The sequence below is a fragment of the Mastigoproctus giganteus genome, chromosome 4, assembly GCF_048544385.1.
Source record: "Mastigoproctus giganteus isolate SK-2022 chromosome 4, ASM4854438v1, whole genome shotgun sequence".
Lineage (NCBI taxonomy): Eukaryota > Metazoa > Arthropoda > Arachnida > Uropygi > Thelyphonidae > Mastigoproctus > Mastigoproctus giganteus.
In genome coordinates, this window is record NC_143578.1 from 51621397 (window position 1) to 51642029 (window position 20633).

General features: G+C 38.9%; 1 protein-coding gene across 1 annotated transcript in view; it reads left to right on the top strand.

Moving 5' to 3' along the window:
- Positions 1-2087: 2087 nt before the first annotated feature.
- The window catches only part of LOC150086731 (ubiquitin-like protein 4A-B), a 110616-nt gene continuing 92070 nt past the window's right edge, over positions 2088-20633 (top strand). The window contains exon 1 of the mRNA XM_090371547.1: positions 2088-2246. Coding sequence (XP_090227673.1) covers positions 2199-2246 — 48 coding nt within the window. The 5' untranslated portion in view covers positions 2088-2198. The remainder of the gene's footprint in view (positions 2247-20633) is intronic.

Genomic DNA, 20633 nt, shown 5'->3' on the forward strand with positions numbered 1-20633 from the left:
ACAGTAAGTATAATCACCATCCTCCCTACACTGAATAGAAGAGGGCTAGGTTCAAATCCCGTCCATGACGTCAGGAATTTTTATAGGCTTTTTCACCGAATGACTCAGTTAGCCGGTCTCATCAAAGTTTTTCGCCCGTAAACCTGAGTTTTTCGTCCAATAAACAACCGTTGATGATTACGATGAGAGCCTTGTCAATCAATTCGGCCCTGGAGGGACTGTAGTAGTGGCATGTGATGCAAGAAAGCAAGTGTATGAGCTTATGCAGCATCAGCCAGAAAAAATAAAAAAATTACAAAACAATTCCATCTAAATGTTTGTCCAGTTCCTCCTTAAATTTATTTAACCTATCAACTTCCACAACGACAGATGGAAGTTTATTCCAGCAATTTACCACCTGCTGGATAAAGGTAAATTTCCGCACATCTATTCTACATCTGTGTTTCTTAAATTTGAATTTATGCCCCCTTAGATTCGTAATCTGAACAAGTGGAAGAATCCCATCAGAATTCAGCGTGCTCAACCCATTCAAGGCCTTATGAACCTCAACCAGATCACCTTGCAGGCGCCTAGTCTACAGCCACTGCAATTTGCAGAACTTAAGCCTTTCTTGGTAAGAGGATCCCTTCATTCCCCTCACCAATCTTGTTGCCCTTCTCTGTACACGCTCAAGCAAATCTACATCCTTCCTAAAATGAAGCCTCCAGAACTATACGCAGTACTTAAGGCGTGGCCTGACCATTGCCTTATACAGAGGGACAATCACCTCCTTTTCCCTGCTAGCAAAATTCCTGTATATCATTGACAAAACCCCATGACCTGCCCTGGCAGCCTGTCTGCATTGCTCAGAAAACTTCATATCTGACTACACAATTACTCCCAGGTCTTTTTCATTTTCTCCCACCTTGAGTGCTGTACCACGCAGTTGGTACGTTTCTCTGGGGTTACTTCTACCCATATACAGTACTTTGCATTTGTTAATGTTAAACTTCAGTTGCCACTTCTCAGCCCAAATTTTCTAGATCCTGTTGCAGTAGCCCACTGCCATTACTGTCATTAACAACCCTGCCAACCTTTGTATCATGGGGAAACTTCGATTGTGCCCTTGAGTACTGCGTACAGTTCTGGAGGCCTCATTTTAGGAAGGATATAGAGTAGCTTGAGCGTGTACGGAGAAGGGCAACAAAATTGGTGAGGGGAACAAATGGGTTCTCTTACCGAGAAAGCCGCTGCAATTTGCAGCGGCTGGAGACCAGACATCTGCGAGGTGATCTGACTGAAGTGTATAAGGCCTTGAATGGGTTGACCACGCTGAATTCTGATGGGATTATTCCGCTTGCTCATATTACGAACCTGAGGGGGCATAAATTCAAATTGAGGAAATATAGGAAAGACAATAGCTGTGTGTAAATTTGCCTTTAGTCAGCGGGTAGTTAATTACTGTGACAAACTTCCATCTGTCGTTGCGGAAGTTGATAGCTTAAATAAATTCAAGGAGGAACTGGACAAACGTTTAGAAGGAATGGTTGTGTGAAATTGTTTTTTTTTTTTTTTTTTTTTTTTTTTGGCTGATGTTACATAAGATCACATGCTTGCTTTCTTGTATCACATACCTCTATTACTACTACTATACGAAGAGGAAAATCAGCCACAGAATACACGCAGTTGACAGACATAATATATTGACGCCTCAAAGCCTTAGTTGGTTCGGCGTTTAACATACACATAACATAACCTAACCTAATACGGGAGGCTTTAGTACCCAAGAAAATGGCAACTCGTATGTAATTCTATATCTAACCTATGGAAAATCTGAGTGTCTTCAGAATATAGACTGAACCGTATTCAGAATGTACAATTCTAGGAAATTAGATATTGATTTGCTACCTCATTATAAATAATTGTAAAATTTAATAACTATTTAAAACCAATTAAAATATTGCTTGCTCTTAATATAAAATATTTACCATTTCTGTACAGTATTAGGTGGAGTCAGAAACACCATTGATTTTGAATGTCTCTTTTGGAATTTGTGAACGGTGTCTAGCTGACTAGAACTAGTAGTAGAAAAGAGTAATTTTTCTTTACCGATTTTTGTGATCAGTCTGTTGGTAGTGTTTGTAATTTATTTATACAATGTCAGCTTAAAATAACCACAAAATTTTACTGTAAAATACTAGTTAACTGTACAGTGAAAAATGTTTATCAGTGTTAAAATTTTGCAAGGAAGAGAATGCACAATTGAGGTACAGAAATTTTTCATTATCACTATTGATAATTCCTTCATTACAGTTTAATCGTGTGCAGATACAGTAAATATATTCTTTTTTTTTGACAGTTACTGTTGAAGGTGCATTTTTATATTTATAACAGATGATTAGGAACAGTACTTGAGAAAATAAAAGGGCTAATTATGTCGATGTAACGTCCTTTTTCTCTTTGCAAATTGTTCAGTCGTTACGAACCCTCGGGATGATTCAAGATCAGAAAGAATTCTTTTGGCGAATGAAAGATTACTAGACAACACCTATCCTTTATTAGTGACATTTAAAACAAATTATTATCCACTTTAGCATTAACTTTCAATTAAAAATAATTTTGTATACAAGTGAACCGTTTCAATTCGTCAACATTCGATATTTTATTGAATACAATGTATGTAATTTCATCGTTCTAATTAATCAGTGAGTAGCACTTCTAAAACTTTGTAGTGATCCCTTATATGGTAATATAATGATCACGCTTCATTTACAGCACGTATGAAAAAGGACTGCTCGTCAGAAATTTGAACATGATTCATCATTGCACTTAGTTTATTATTATTATTTAATTTTTAGTGTGTGAATAGCGTCACAAACTATACAAGAAATAAAAATAACAGACTTTATCTACCTGATGCTGAAATATAAATAAATAACTTTTTCTTCCCTGAATGGGCTCGTTACAAAATCTTCCCACTACCGAAATGCAAAAAACACTAAAAGCAACAAGGACATTAGGCCAATATCAGTTTCATCTTATGTCTTAAAACTACTGGAAAGATCAATCCTTCCAACAATTACGAAACAATTTTTCCCAATGCATAATAATCAGATTCACTATGGAATTAATGGCAGGTCCACTTTGACCAACCTACTCCGACAGTTTTTAAATTCTGTACAGTGGGATAAACTGACGATGTTACCAACAGTAAATTCTAAGTGGGAAGCATTCAAGGAATTACTCGTGGAAGCTACTAAAAGTTTCATACCTATTAAGAAATATTGTTCAAGGTTTAGCCCTAAATGGTTATCTAATGAACTAATGAGACTGACACGAACATACCTATTAAGAAATATTGTTCAAGGTTTAGCCCTAAATGGTTATCTAATGAACTAATGAGACTCGTAATAGAGAAGAAAAATGCATGGGATGCATATAAATTATCAAGCAACTCAGAAGCCTATGGCAGATATAAGCTAGTCTGTAATCAGGTGACAAAGGAGGTTAGGCAGGCGAAGGCAGATTACGAGATATCCTTGGCAAAAGATGCTAAGAAAAACAGCAAGGATTTCTTTACTTATATAAACTCTAAAAGGAAGGGGATGAATCTGATTAGTCCACTTGACATTGATGGTTCGACTGTTGATGATCCTGCTCAGATAGCAAACAAACTGAATAAGTATTTTGCATCTACATTCACACATGAGGAATTATTAAGGTTTGAAAATGGCAGAAGGTTATCAAATTGTAGCAGGATACTTAATGATTTTGTAATAACTGAAAGTAAAGTTGAGGAGAAATTGTTGAAGTTAAACATAAGAAAAGCACCTGGGGTGGATGGGATCTATCCAGTTATATTAAAGGAGGTGGCAAAGCAACTAAGCAAACCCTTAGCCATAATTATGAGAGCGTCCTTGGACTCAGGGGAGGTTCCCATGGACTGGAGATGTGCAAATGTATCCCCAATTCACAAAGGGGGATGGAAGGGTGACATGAGTAATTACAGACCAGTTAGTTTAACTTCTGTTCCGGGTAAAATAATGGAGTCACTGGTTAAAGATGCATTGCAGGATCATCTAGACAAGACTGCAGCAATAATTCAGACACATCATGGGTTTGTTAAGAGAAAGTCTTGTCTAACAAATTTGATAGGATATTATGATGTGGTTACAAAGGAACTGGATGCAAAAAATAATTTTGATATCATATATTTGGATTTCAGGAAAGCTTTTGACACTGTTGCACATAGTAGTAGTAGTAGTGGCATGTGATGCAAGAAAGCAAATGTATGAGCTTATGCAGCATCAGCCAAAAAAAAAAAAAAAAAATCACACCATTCCCTCCAAATGCCTGTCCAGTTCCTCCTTAAATTTATTCAACCTATCAACTTCCACAACGACAGATGGAAGTTTGTTCCAGCAATTAACCACCCGCTGGCTAAAGGAAAATTTCCGCACATCTATTCTACATCTGTCTTTTCTTAATTTGAATTTATGCCCCCTTAGATTCGTAATCTGAACAAGTGGAAGGATCCCATCAGAATTCAGCGTGCTCAACCCATTCAAGGCCTTATATACCTCAATCAGATCACCGCGCAGGTGCCTAGTCTCCAGCCACTGCAATTTGCAGAACTTTAGCCTCTCTTGGTAAGAGGATCCCTTCATTCCCCTCACCAATCTTGTTGCCCTTCTCTGTACATGGAAGACTATTGTACAGATTGGAGCAGAATGGTATTAAGGGTAAGTTGCTACAATGGATAAAAGGATGGTTAAGTGGGAGAAGACAGAGGGTGGTAATCAATGTGTGCTGCTCTTCTTGGACTAATGTTATTAGTGGAGTCCCACAGGGTTCGGTGTTAGGTCCACTGTTGTTTTGTATATTTATCAATGATATTGATGAAGGTATATCAGGCTTAATGTTGAAGTTTGCAGATGATACAAAGGTTGGCAGGGTTGTTAATGACAGTAATGGCAGTGTGCTACTGCAACAGGATCTAGATAATTTGGGCAGATCGGCTAAGAAGTGGCAACTGAAGTTTTTAGCATTAGCATTTAGCATTTAGCATTAGTAGAGGCATACGATGCAAGAAAGCAAGCTTATTCAGCATCAGCCAAAAAAAAAAAAAAAAACCCACTCCCATTTCACCCCTCCGTTCGTTCGAAATACCTGTCCAGTTGAGCTTTAAATTTGTTTAGGCTATCAACTTCAACAACAAGTGATGGAAGTCGGTTCCACCAACCAACCACCCGCTGGCCAAAGGCAAATTTCCGCACATCTATCCGACATCCGTCCTTCCTCAATTTGAATTTATGCCCTCTGAGGTGATTATTCTGAGAAAGATGAAGAATCCCATTGGCATTGAGCATGCTCAAACCATTCAAGGCCTTATACACCTCTATCAGATCACCTCGCCGGTGCCTAGTCTCCAGACTCTGTAATTTGCAAAACTTAAGCCTTTCTTCGTAAGAGCAACCCTTTGTTCCATTTACTAATCTTGTTGCCCTTCTCTGTACCCGTTCCAGCAGCTCTACATCCTTCTTGAAATGAGGCCTCCAGACCTGTATACAGTACTCAAGATGTGGCCTAACCATTGCCTTATACAAGGGAATAATCACCTCCTTATCCCTGCTAGAAAAATTCCTGTATATCATTGACAAGACACCATGAGCTACTCTTGCAGCTCGTCTGCACTGCTCAGAGAACTTCATATCTCCCTGCACAATTACCCCCAGGTCCTTTTCATTCTCCACCACTGTCAGTGCAGTACCGCAGAGTTGATACGTTGCTCTGGGGTTACCGTTTCCCATATGTAGTACTTTACATTTGTCAATGTTAAACTTCATTTGCCACCTCGAAGCCCATCTGCTCAACCTTTCCAGATCCTGTTGCAGCAGCATAGCGTCAGTAGTGTCCTTAACGACCCTGCCAACCTTTGTATCATCTGCAAACTTGGACATTAAACTTGATATCCCATCATCAATATCATTCATAAACACCGAAAACAACAACGGACCCAACACTGAACCTTGAGGAACTCCACTAATAACATTAGTCCACGTTGAGCAGTGTCCATTGATTACCACTCTCTGTCTTCTGCCACTCAACCATCCCCTTATCCATAGTAGCAATTTGCCTCCAATGCCACACTGCTCCAATTTGTGCAGCAGTCTTCCATGTGCAACAGTATCAAAAGCCTTTCTAAGATCCAAATATATAATATCAAAGTTATTCCCTGCATCCAGTTCTTTTGTGACTACATCATAGTATCCAATCAAATTGGTCAGGCAAGACCTGCCCTTAACAAAACCATGCTGCGTCTGAGCTATAACTGAATTCTTGTCTAGATGATCCTGCAGTGCTTCTTTAACCAGTGCCTCCATTAATTTACCTGGAACAGAAGTTAAACTAACAGGTCTATAATTACTTGTGTCAGCCTTTGATCCTCCTTTGTGAATTGGGGTTACATTTGCACATCTCCAGTCTATGGGTACCTCCCCTGAGTCCAAAGAAGCTCTCATAATTATGGCTAGGGGTTTGCATACTTCCTTTGCTGCCTCCTTTAATATAACTGGATAGATCCCATCCACCCCAGGTGCCTTTTTTATGTTTATCCTCAACAATCTCTCCTCCACTTTCCTCTCAGTTATTACAAAATCATCCAGCTCACTGCCAATGTTTACTTTACCTACATCATTCTCCTTCCTGAATAACTCCTCATGCGTGAATGTAGATGCAAAATACTCGTTTAGATTGTTAGCCACCTGAGCAGGATCCTCAACTGTTGAACCATCAATATCCAGTGGACCAATCTGATTCATCCCTTTCCTTCTCGAGTTCAAGTATGTAAAGAACTCTTTTCTGTTTTTCTTTGCATCCTTTGCCAAGGATTTTTCGTAGTCTGCCTTTGCCTGCCTAATCTCCTTTGTGACTTGGTTACAGACCAACTTATATCTATCATAGGCTTCCATGTCACCCATTAATTTATATGTATCCCATGCATTTTTCTTCTCTGCCACATGTCTCATTAGTTCATCTGACAACCATTTAGGCCTAAACCTTGAACAATATTTCTTAGTTGGTATGTAAAGCCTGGTAGCCTCCAAGATTAGTTCCTTGAATGCTTCCCATTTTGAGTTTGCTGTTGGTAACATCATCAGTTGGTCCCACTGTACAGAATTTAAATACTGTCTCAGACCATCATAGTCGCCTTTACGAAAACAAAAACCCTTCCCTTTACCTCTGATGGTAGTTACCTCCTTGAGTAAATCCCACTTCAACACACTGTGATCACTGCCACCTAGTGGTTCATTTATCTGCAGGTTCTTAATGCATGAAGAGTCACTACTGATAATCAGATCAAGAGTATTGCTCCCTCTTGTTGCCTCACGAACATGCTGATGTAGAAAACAATCATCCAATAAATCCACAAAAGCCTTGCTAGTGTGCGAGTGACCAACCCACAAATTCCAGTCAATATCTGGGAAATTAAAATCCCCCATTATAAGACTCTCTGATTTACTGGCCCACTCTATTTCCCTGTACAATATCTTATTATACTCATCAGAGTCATTAGGCCTATAGCACACTCCTACTCTCAATTTTGATTTCCCTATGCTTATGTCACACCAAACTGATTCGGCACTGCCCTGTCCATCGATGTCAACTGGCTTCACTTCCTTGGACTTTATGTGTTTCTTAATTAATAGCATAACCCCTCCTCCCCTCCTGTCCTGTCTATCCTTTCTATACACATTGTATTCCCCAAATTCCAGTTCCGCATTACTTATATCTGTGTGACACCACGTCTCTGATATCCCAACAATATCTGCCTTTGATGTTTTGAGCAATACCTCAAATTCATCAAATTTATTTACCAAACTCCTAGCATTGGTGTACACGCAGGTATACATGCACCTGTTTCTATTCTTAGCTACCCTAACACAACCCATGTGTTTACTTGTACCGCAATGACTACCAGCAGTCTCTGAAATATCCTGCATCTTGTTTTTCAGACTTCTGCTCATATCAATAGAAGCAGTGCAAGAATCACTTCCACCTCTGCCAGTGGCTACTGTTAATCTATTAGTCCTTGTATCCCCCCCAACTAGCAGTTTTCCGACCCACCTTACACTGCCTCGACAGCATCAGCAAAAATTCTTGCACCCTTTCTATTTAAGTGTATCCCATCCCTGTAGAAGCAATCTCTCCTGTTAACAAGTAACAAGTACTTGCATTTATCAAGGTTAACAAGTTTAACCTTGATAAATGCAAAGTACTGCATATGGGTAGAAGTAACCCCAGAGAAACATACCAACTGTGTGGTACTACACTTAAGGTGGTAGAAAATGAAAAAGACCTGGGAGTAATTGTGCAGTCAGATATGACGTTTTCTGAGCAATGCAGACAGGCTGCCAGGGCAGGTCATGGGGTTTTGTCAATGATATATAGGAATTTTGCTAGCAGGGAAAAGGAGGTGATTATCCCTCTGTATAAGGCAATGGTCAGGCCACGCCTTGAGTACTGCGTACAGGTCTGGAGGCCTCATTATAGGAAGGATGTAGATTTACTTGAGCGTGTACAGAGAAGGGCAACAAGATTGGTGAGGGGAATGAAGGGATCCTCTAACCAAGAGAGGCTTAAGTTCTGCAAATTGCAGTGGCTGGAGACTAGGCACCTGCACGGTGATCTGATTGAGGTATATAAGGCTTTGAATGGGTTGAGCACGCTGAATTCTGATGGGATCCTTCCACTTGTTCAGATTACGAACTTAAGGGGGCATAAATTCAAATTAAGAAAAGACAGATGTAGATTAGATGTGTGGAAATTTGCCTTTAGCCAGCGGGTGGTTAATTGCTGGAACAAACTTCCATCTGTCGTTGTGGAAGTTGATAGGTTGAATAAATTTAAGGAGGAACTGGACAGGCATTTGGAGGGAATGGTGTGATTTTTTTTTTTTTTTTTTTGGCTGATGTTGCATAAGCTCATACACTTGCTTTCTTGCATCAAATGCCACTGCTACTACTACTACTCGCAACAAAACTTAATCAATCTAAGTGCTCTTTATTCTAAAAATCAAATTGACATAATTTATGCCGATATTAGCTCTGTATTAGTTCTGCATTTGATGTGGTCTCAATAAACTCTGCTGAATCCCCTTGAACAGTTTTACCTTATCAATGGAAATCTATTAAATCTCTTTGCTAACCTCCTGAATGAAGGGGTTCTTGTATCAAACTTCAATAATACATCTTATCGCTCCGTGTGCTCTTCTGGAATCGCTTAGGGTGGGACACTAATTTTCTCTGCAATCCAACCTTTCTTATAATCATGATCATGTAATTTCTCATAATCGTGTAATTTCTTAAACATATGTTAAAATCATTGCCACCTCAAATTCAACTCGGTCATCTATCATTACACACAAGATGTTATTTGTAATACTTTTGAAGAATTCTCTTCATACCTTAATTCGTAATCTTTCTCTCAACCCCTCAAAATCTAGTCACCTTCAATTTTCTCTTAGAAAAAATATCTTTCCCGTTACCACCCCTCACTCAGTTCTTAAACCATTCTTGTATCTGACCATAAGGATCTTGGAATTTTCTATGACTCCAACTTCTTCATTTATTGAAATTATATGTTGAAACAACTCACAAAAGCCATTTGGTCTGCAAAACAAAACCTAAAACATATCCATTCCACCCATATTATCATCCAATTTTTCTTCAAAATGATCACGCCAAAAATTCTTTATGCTTCTCTTGTTTGGCCTGGTGTTGCCAATGCAAATTTCAAAATCTCTGCTCTCGAATACTGGTTTCTCAAAGGGACATTTTTTGAAATTCCGCTATAAACCTGTTTCTTCCTGGTCTTTCTTGGTTGACTGTTTTAACTATTCTGATTTTTCTCTTTCAATTTGGTACAACAATCTTTCATTCTTTGCCAAATTGTATAACTCTATCAAACCTAAACCTACCCTTTCCCCTTTATTAACCAGACTCTGTTTAACCAAAAACCACTTTCCCTTCAATACTCTTTTCTTTGTCAACTCATTGAATTTAGATCTTATCTTAATAGTTCACAATAAAACTCTTCTATCCCAGGCTGATAAACTAATACTAACAAATCTCAACCAAACGAAAAATGACCTTCACATTACATCCTTTCTCTCCTTCCGCCCAGACTTTACAGTTTAGACATTAGTTTAGTCACCATTTGCATATTGTCTTTCTGGTTTAATTTCTTTAATTCCATATCATTCATTAACAATATTTTAAACCAGTTTTTAAGTACTTTGAAAATCCTTTCAGTTCTTATTTCGTGAGACACTTCCCAAATGTGACTTAATCACTGTTTACTCGCTCAACTTCGACATTTACCTATGGGCTATTGACAAGTCATATCAATATAACATCTTGGCCAATCTTACTGTATGTAAAGGACAGGTGTACAAGTGCTGTTCCTAGGATGCTGATGTCATTTTATGTTATGCTTAATTTGTAGTCTTTTTTTTATCTTAATTACGATTGTTTTTTTCTATTCTGATATTTTGTTTTTAATGGTTATGTTGTATGGTAGCTGAACTTTGTATTTCTGTGCTTGCTTGCTTGTATAGCAGATGTTTTGTAAGATTCCTCTGGTTTTCTGTTGTTGTTGTTATTTGGTGTTTAGGAGCATTAGCAACTAAGGCCATATTGCTCCGAGGATATGCAGTGGTCATTTCCTGACCTTTCCGCATCCTCCATATTTGGTGGTCATGGGCTTGAACCCCAGTCTAATCAAGAAGCGTGTGCTACGCACTGCCACTCCTGCCCACCTGACTACGGAGGCACCCTGGTTTTCTGTGTATGGAATCACAAATGTATCTATATATATATAAAATGCCTAGGTATGCTGCCCAAATTTTCCAACTGTAATTGTTGCCAGTGCCCATTCACACGGTTCACCTCGCATGACCACCACATCGAGCATTTTTAAATTTTTGTACTAACATTTTTCGACTGAAAAAAGGCATCCTATGCCTGAAAGCTATCGATGTGTTTAATTTAACTGTTTCTTTTCAATTTTAATAAACTGTTCTAAGTTTTAAGAAGTGTAAAAATGGTTGAACAGTGTAAGAACTTTGAGAAAATGTAGAAGAAATGCTAATGAAACATGAGAGAGAGAGAGAGAAAGAGAGAGAGATAATAGACTTAAGAGACCGAAACGAGACTCTGACTACGAAGATGGACAGAAAACATTGAAGAAAGAGAAGCAAGATTGGAAATGAGAAGAAACCATAGGACTAATCAAATAGAAGTACCGGATGCAAATAATCAACAAGCTGTAATTAATGTGGAAGAGCATAACATAGGAAATATATGTTACAACTGTGAGATTGCAATGCAAGATATTGGGAACATGAGTTAAACACGTCGAACAAATACACTAAATGCTGTCGTGATGGAAAGGTTTCACTTTGACCCAGTCTGAGACACCTATTCTATTACAAGAGCTGCTTACAGGGGATATACATGAAGAAAATTACTACAGAAAACATATATGAGAGTACAACTCAGCAATTGCATTCGCATTAATGGGTGCAGAGATTAAATCACTGCCTGGAAATGGGCCATATTGTTTAGAATACACAGCCAGATTTACCATTTGGTCTCACCGCTATATCCAAACAAGGCAAATAAGCCAGGATATGGACAACTTTATATTTTTGATTCTGCTGAAGCAACAACAAAACGATTTAAAAAACAATCAAACCAAGAGCGTATGGCTGAAGTAATGCAACAATTGGACGAGATGGTTAAGAGACGATATAATGCACCTACATCCAAAACGGAGGTAGTAGTAGTAGTAGTAGTGGCACATGATGCAAGAAAGCAAGTGTAGGAGCTTATGCAGCATCAGCCAAAAAAAAAAAAAAAATCACACCATTCCCTCCAAATGCCTGTCCAGTTCCTCCTTAAATTTATTTAACCTATCAACTTCTACAACGACAGATGGAAGTTTGTTCCAGCAATTAACCACCCGCTGGCTAAAGGCAAATTTCCGCACATCTATTCTACATCTGTCCTTTCTTAATTTGAACTTATGTCCCCGTAGGTTGGTAATCTGAACAAGTGGAAGGATCCCATCAGAATTCAGCGTGCTCAACCCATTCAAGGCCTTATAGACCTCAATCAGATCACCGCGCAGGTGCCTAGTCTCCAGCCACTGCAATTTGCAGAACTTAAGCCTCTCTTGGTAAGAGAATCCCTTCATTCCCCTCACCAATCGTGTTGCTCTTCTTTGTACACGCTCAAGCAAATCTACATCCTTCCTAAAATGAGGCCTCCAGACCTGTACGCAGTACTCAAGGCGTGGCCTGACCATTGCCTTATACAGGGGGACAATCACCTCCTTTTCCCTGCTAGCAAAATTCCTATATATCATTGACAAAACCCCATGACCCGCCCTAGCAGCCTGTCTGCACTGTCAGAAAACTTCATATCTGACTGCACAATTACTCCCAGGTCTTTTTCATTTTCTACCACCTTAAGTGTAGTACCACACAGTTGGTACGTTTCTCTGGGGTTACTTCTACCCATATGCAGTACTTTGCATTTGTCAAGGTTGAACTTCAGTTGCCACTTCTTAGCCCATCTGCCCAAATTATCTAGATCCTGTTGCAGTAGCACACTGCCATTACTGTCATTAACAACCCTGCCAACCTTTGTGTCATCTGCAAACTTCGACATTAAGCCTGATATACCTTCATCAATATCATTGATAAATACACAAAACAACAGTGGACCCAACACCGAACCCTGTGGGACTCCACTAATAACATTAGTCCACGAAGAGCAGCACCCATTGATTACCACCCTCTGTCTTCTCCCACTTAACCATCCTTTTATCCATTGTAGCAACTTACCCTTAATACCATTCTGCTCCAATTTGTACAGTAGTCTTCCATGTGCAACAGTGTCAAAAGCTTTCCTGAAATCCAAGTATATGATATCAAAATTATTTTTTGCATCCAGTTCCTTTGTGACCACATCATAATAACCAATCAAATTTGTCAGACAAGACTTTCCCTTAACAAACCCATGCTGTGTTTGAATTATTGATGCAGTCTTGTCTAGATGATCCTGCAATGCATCTTTAACCAGCGACTCCATTATTTTACCCGGAACAGAAGTTAAACTAACTGGTCTGTAATTACTCGTGTCACCCTTCGATCCACCTTTGTGAATTGGGGACACATTTGCACATCTCCAGTCCGTGGGAACCTCCCCTGAGTCCAAGGATGCTCTCATAATTATGGCTAAGGGTTTGCTTAGTTGCTTTGCCGCCTCCTTTAAAATAACTGGATAGATCCCATCCACCCCAGGTGCCTTTCTTATGTTTAACTTCAACAATTTCTCCTCCACTTTGCTCTCAGTTATTACAAAATCATTAAGCACACTGCTACAATTTGATAACCTTCTGCCATTTTCAAACCTTAATAATTCCTCATGTGTGAATGTAGATGCAAAATACTTATTCAGTTTGTTTGCTATCTGAGCAGGATCATCAACAGTCGAACCATCAATGTCAAGTGGACTAATCAGATTCATCCCCTTCCTTTTAGAGTTTATATAAGTAAATAAATCCTTGCTATTATTCTTAGCATCTTTTGCCAAAGATTTCTCGTAATCCGCCTTCGCCTGCCGAACCTCCTTTGTGACCTGATTACAGACTAGCTTATATCTGCCACAGGCTTCTGCGTCACCTGATAATTTATATGCATCCCATGCATTTTTCTTTTCTGTCACGAGTCTCATTAGTTCATTTGATAACCATTTAGGCCTAAACCTTGAACGATATTTCTTAATCGGTATATAAAGTCTAGTTGCTTCCACGATTAATTCTTTGAATGCTTCCCACTTAGAATTTACTGTTTGTAACATCGTCAGTTGATCCCACTGTACAGAATTTAAAAACTGTCTGAGACCACTGTACTCCCCTTTACGGAAGCAAAAACCCTTTCCTTTACCCCTGACTGTAGTTACCTCTTTGAGTAAATCCCACTTCAGCACACTGTGATCACTGCCACCTAGTGGTTCCTTTATCTGCAAATTCTTAATACACGAATGATCACTGCTGATAACCAGATCAAGAGTGTTACTTTCTCTGGTTGCCTCTCGAACATGCTGCTGCAGAAAATAATCATCCAATAACTCCACAAAAGTCTGACTAGTGTGTGAGTGACCAACCCACAAGTTACTGCAACATTTGTTGGAGAAAACGGGGGTGGAGGGGGGGAACCAACTGCAAATAGAGACATATGCATATATCCCAAAGGAGACTGATGTAGAATTATATCACCGCTAAACAAGAATTGTGAAGACTGAAGGATCTAGATTAAACTATTTACGCCATAATCAGAAAGATGGCATATGTTATGCCGGGTACATCTAGTATGATTTAACTTATTAAAGAATTTTATTATTATTTACTGCATTATTACTATTATTCTTATTACTTTTAGTTTATTATTATATTTTAAGTTTATTTTCTGTTGTTATAAGCCCCTATAGCTGTTTCATTGGTTGTCCCGCGGCATGCTTATCATTGTAAGCTTAATTCTGGTCATTATAGGTGGTACATCCGAATAAGGCTATGTCAGTCTGTCATTATGTTAATCAGGTGTCCATACAACATATGGACACCTGATTAACAGCTAATAAACGGAATTCATCATTATCATCATAAACTTGGTCTGGCTTAGATCTTTTAAGACCTGTTCTGTTGTAGCTCTTGGAGGTGGTCTTGATCTCACCATTGTTGTCTTGGTTGACCCACATCTCTCTTGCCTGTAGGTTTGTAGTTAAAGGCTTATTTTGGGATCCGTTCTGGGTTCATTCTTTCTATGTGGCTGATCCATTTTTTCTGATACAGTTTTATGTCATTTACTATGTTATCTACTTTTAATTTTTCACGAATATCTAAATTCCTTTGGTGATCTAGTCTTGTAAAGCTTAATAATAGTCTTAAAAATCTCATTTGTGCTGCTTCTGGTTTTTGTGCATCTTTTTTATTTATGACCCAAGTCTCACAGCTGTAGAAGAGAGCTGATTTTGAAGTGATGTTGTGCAGTTGTAATTTAGCCATAATAAATGGAATTTATTATTATTATATTTGAGTATTACAAATGGAGTTAATTTAATGGTAACATCTGTCATACTTGTTTTACCTTGAGAATGAAATCGGTCTAATATGGTATGTGCAAAATGATTCTACATTAAAAAAAAAAAAGAGGCTGTTGCCAAAGGAAATGCAATTAATTATTATTAGTTCATGCATCAACTTAAAATAGTTTTCTTTATTTATAAATGAATATACATGATAAAAAAAAATAAATAGATTTAATCTGTATAATTAATGAATTTTTATCTTTGTGCTTCAAGAGTGCATCAGTTATGAATGCAGGTCAGCAGTCATATATGAATAAAAGTGCAATTTATCTGTGCAAGTAGGGTAGCATTATTGTGTTATCACATAATATTCAAATACCAAAGATATCACTACATTCATTTCATATACAGGGTGTCTCAAAAATATTAGTACAAACGTTTAGGGGAGGTAGGTAACATCTAAAGGAATGTGAATCGCATAGAAACCCATAACTGGAAACGTCACCGTAAGTTGGTACACGGCGCTGTTTATCAGTTCACGAGAGGGAAAATTTCTGGTTTACTCATTCAAGCAGTAGTCACCGCACGAAGAGCATGCATTGATATACGAACTGTGAGCTGGCAGACATGCACCTAGTGTATGGGTTAGCAGAGGGCAATGGACGAGCAGCTCAACGAATTTATAGAGAATGCTTCCTAGACAGACATGTACCGAACCACCGTTTGTTGGCGCATATGCATCAAAATTTGTGCGATTATGGGTCATTTAGAGGTAACAGGAGTGGTGCGGGCAGACCACGTTTGACACGAACTCCCGCCATGGAAGAAAGTGTGTTGAATGCCATCCAGAATAATCCTACTACCAGCACACGTGCTGTTGCCTCTGCCTTAGGAGTGTCTCGTTGCAGTGTACAGAGTGTCTGGCACAATGATTCCTTACGTCCCTTTCATCTCCAAAAGGTTCAGTTACTGCTCCCCCAAGATCATCCTGCACGTGTGGCTTTTGCGCAGTGGTTTCTCCAAGAAAGTGTTCAAGACTTGAATTTTGCAGCCTATGTTTTGGTCACCGATGAGGCTTATTTCACTCGGGAAGGCTTATTCAATCAGCACAATGCTCATGTGTGGGCTCACGACAACCCACACGGTGTGCACCCCCATGCGGCACAACATCGCTTTGCAATAAATGTGTGGGCAGGTATGGTCGGTGACTGCTTAGTCGGCCCATACCTGTTACCATCCCGCACGAACTCCGCTAAATATCAGATCTTTCTTGAACAAGTGTTTCCAGGGTTACTTGACGATGTTCCAGCAAATGTGAGACGCAACATTTCGTTTCAACATGATGGGGCGCCTGCCCATTATGGAAAGTGTGTTCGTGACCATTTGAACAGGCATTTTGGGCATCGATGGATTGGCCGTGGTGGACCCGTTGCCTGGCCCCCATGCTTACCTGATTTATCAAGCCTTGATTTCTTTCTGTGGGGGGCCCTCAAATCTATCGTGTATGAATTGCCTGTGGAGACAGAAATGGATCTCGTGGCGAGACTCATCTGTGCTGCTGCTACTGTCAAAGAAACTCCAGGTGTGTTCGACCATGTCCGCCAATCCATGCTGTGTCGATGTCACGCATGCATCCCGTCTCATTTTGAAATCTTCGAGCATCTGTTGTAACATCATGAAATGCATCCATCTCGTACTCCATTGTTAATATTATGTCAAATAAATGTTGCTACTAATTACTGTCTTGTGTCATTTCTGCTTCTTGTGCCTCTGCTAGCCGACCGGGCTAGCCATGTGGGTAAAGTGCCTGCCTAGCAACCCAAAGGTCGCGGGTTAGAATCCCGCCTCGGACTTGAATCACAGTAAAATGCAAAAACTCTGGGAGGTGCATTATGGCCACAGAAGCCGATGTGCCAACAACTAACAAAAAAAAAAAAAAAAAAAAAAAAAAAGTGCCTCTTCTACTACTTTCTCGTGACGTTTCCAGTTATGGGTTCCTATGCGATTCACATTCCTTTAGATGTTACCTACCTCCCCTAAATGTTTGTACCAATATTTTTGAGACACCCTGTATATTATATAATATTAAAAAATGACATTAACAACACCAAACTTTCCTTTTTTTTTTTTAATAAATGTTCCACATAAATGGTTCATTTACGTCTCTGATTATTTTAACAAGGACATGGTTGGTGGAAGAACCTACCTCCAACACTGTAAAGGTTGGGTAATGATTTGAAAGGAGAAGTAATGGTTTCCCCCTAATGGTTTATACACTTTCTGATGGAGTTAATTCAATGGTATTAAGCATGAAGGAGGTATATTTGTCATCCTTGTAAATTAGCATTAGCATTAGTAGAGGCATATGATACAAGAAAGCAAGCTTATACAGCATCAGCCGAAAAAAAACAAACTTCCCACATCACCCATCCATTCGCTCCAAAGGTTTCTCCACTTCAACCTTGAATTTATTTAAGTTATCATCTTCCACAATGACAGATGGAAGTTTGTTCCAACAATCACTACCCACTAGCTAAAGGGAAATTTCTGCACATCTATTCGACAACTGTCTTACCTCAGTTTCAGTTTACACCCTCTCGGGTTTGTAATTTGAGCAAGAGGAAGAATCCCATTAGCATTGAGCTTGCTCAATCCATTCAAGACCTTATACACCTCAATCAGATCACCTCACAGGTGCCTAGTCTCTAGACACTGCAATTTGCAGGCCTTTCTTCATAAGAGCACCACCCCCTTGTTTCCCTCACCAGTCTTGCCCTTCTCTGCACTTGTTCTAGCAACTCTATATCCTTCCTAAAAGGAGGCTTCCAGGCCTGTATGCAGTACTGAAGGTTTGGCCTGACCATTGCCTTATACAAGGGGATAATCACTTCTTTATCCATTGCCTTATACAAGGTGACACGGGCGTATTCAGGGGTGGGCAGAGAAAGCGTATGCCCCCCTTAACCAAAAAATTTGAAATTAAAGAAACAGAAGGCGTTTTAAAAAATCTCAAAAGCCTGGTCGTAATGCTTCTCCCCCCCTTACGATGTTACCTGGATATGCTACTGCATTATCCCTGCTAGTAAAATTTCTGTATATCATCGACAAGACCCTATGACCTGCTCTGGCAGCCTGTGTGAACTGCTCAGAAAACTTCATATCTGACTGCACAATTACCCCCAAGTCTCTTTCATTCTCGATTACCCTGAGTGTAGTACCACCCAGTTGGTATATTACTCTGGGGTTGCTGCTACTGCTACCCATATGTAGTACTTTGCATTTGTCAATGTTAAACCTCAGTTGCCATTTCTCAGCCCATCTGCCCAACTTTTCTAGATCCTGTTGCGGTAGCATACTGTCATTACTGTTATTAACAACCCTGCCAACCTTCGTATCATCTGCAAACTTTGGCATTAAGCTTTATATACCTTCATCAATATCATTGATAAATATAGAAAATAACAATGAGCCCAACACTGAACCCCGGGAGACAATGCTAATAACATTAGTCCACGAAGAGCAGTGTCCATTGGTTATCACTCTGTCTTCTCCCACTCAACCATTCTTTTATCTATTGTAGCAACTTTCCCTTAATGCCATACTGCTCCAATTTGTACAGTAGTCTTCCGTGTGACAGTATCAAAAGCTTTCCTGAAATCCAAGTATGTGATATCAAAATTATTTTCTGCATCCATTTCCTTTGTCACCACTTCATGGTATCCAATCAGATTGGTCAAACAATACTTCCCCTTAACAAACTCATACTGTGTTTGAATTATTACTGCAATCTTGTCTAGATGATCCTGTAATGCTTCTTTAACCAGTGACTCCATTGTTTTCCCTAGAACAGAAGTTAAACTAACAGGTCTGCAATTACTCATATTACCCTTTGATCCCACTTTGTGAATTGGAGTTACATTTGCACATCTCCAGTCCATGGGGTCCTTCCCCGAGTCCAGTGATGCCCTCATAATTATGGTCAAAGGTTTGCTTACTTCCTTTGCTGCATCCCTTAACATAACTGGATAGATCCTATCCGCCCAAGGTGCCTTTCGTATGTTTAACTTCCTAACAATTTCTCCTCCACTTTAATCTCATTTATTACAAATTCATTAAGCTCCCTATTAGAATTTAATAAGCTTCTGTCCTCCACTTCCCTATAGAATTCCTCATGTGTGAATGTAGATACACAATACCCATTAGTTTGGCAGTTATCTGTAATGCTGTAAACATGTCCCAAAAGTCTGTTTCAAGATATTAGACATTAATCATAAATTTACAAAACCATATAAAATGGAAAACATTTTTATGAAATTTATTTCATAAATTTGAGCACAAATGACTGTATAAAGTGAGTGTTAAACAGTACAAAGCATGCATACTGATGCTGACATGAATAGTGTTGTTCATGCCAATTATTCAGTTGTAACCAGTGCAATGGATTTCATAGGTTCCACAATGACAGCCCATTGCTTAGTGAACTGCATTTGTTAAACTGATATTCTGTATGATACTGTAAATTTGTTTACTTTTTCCAAGTTAACAGATAAGAATATTAATTTATTTTGAGGTTTATAAAACTTCCATAGCTGTTCTCATTTATGCCAAACATTCATAATGATTTTCTCCTCTGACCTTGGAAGTTTTCTATTACTATAAAGAGCAAAACATTCTGTATCAGCCAATGTAGTATGTGCTACCAACACTTAGTGGAAGTTAGATTTTGTGAAAACTGAAAGGATGCTAAAACAGACATTGGTGCACATAAATGTGAACCAGCCACCTGGAGACTAAGAAGTCTATCCAGTTATACTAAAAGAAACAGAAAAGGTGGTAATTGAACCTTTAGCTATAATAAAGAGTGCATTCTTTGATTCAGGGGAAATCATTTTGGTTGGAGATGTACAAATAACAAAGATAAATATGAGATCCTTGAAATTTTCCAGCATGCCCTTTGTTTAAAGCAGAATCTTTAAATGGGCCCTGATTTTATCTCTGTTATAGATTAAATAGGCTTTTATGGGTTACTCTAAAAAACTAGCACTATTTATAATATTGTTTCCAGGGGTTGAAATGGAAATTTTTACAAAATAAAATACCCATTAATAAAAATTTTATTTTTAATGATCAAGTATATACATAATATTACTGATGTGTATGATGAATTGGAATGGTATTCCAGTGCATCTTAATGATCAAGCCCATTCCAGGCTGGAGGGAGATAGGGGAAATATAGTGTAGCCATATAGTGCACGGTAGCCGCAAGATTTTTCTGCAGTGGCCAAAAAAAAAAAAAAAAAAAAGAGTAGATAAGAAAATACAAATTATTTGCTTCCCTCCTCACATAGATAACTATCCAGTTGACCTTTGAATTTACTCAAACTGTCAGCCTCAACTACCTGTGAAGACAACCTGTTCCAGCAATCAGTGACCCACTGGGTAACTTCCTACAATCTAGTCTAAACCTCTTCTCCTGTAATTTGAATTTATGTCCCCGGG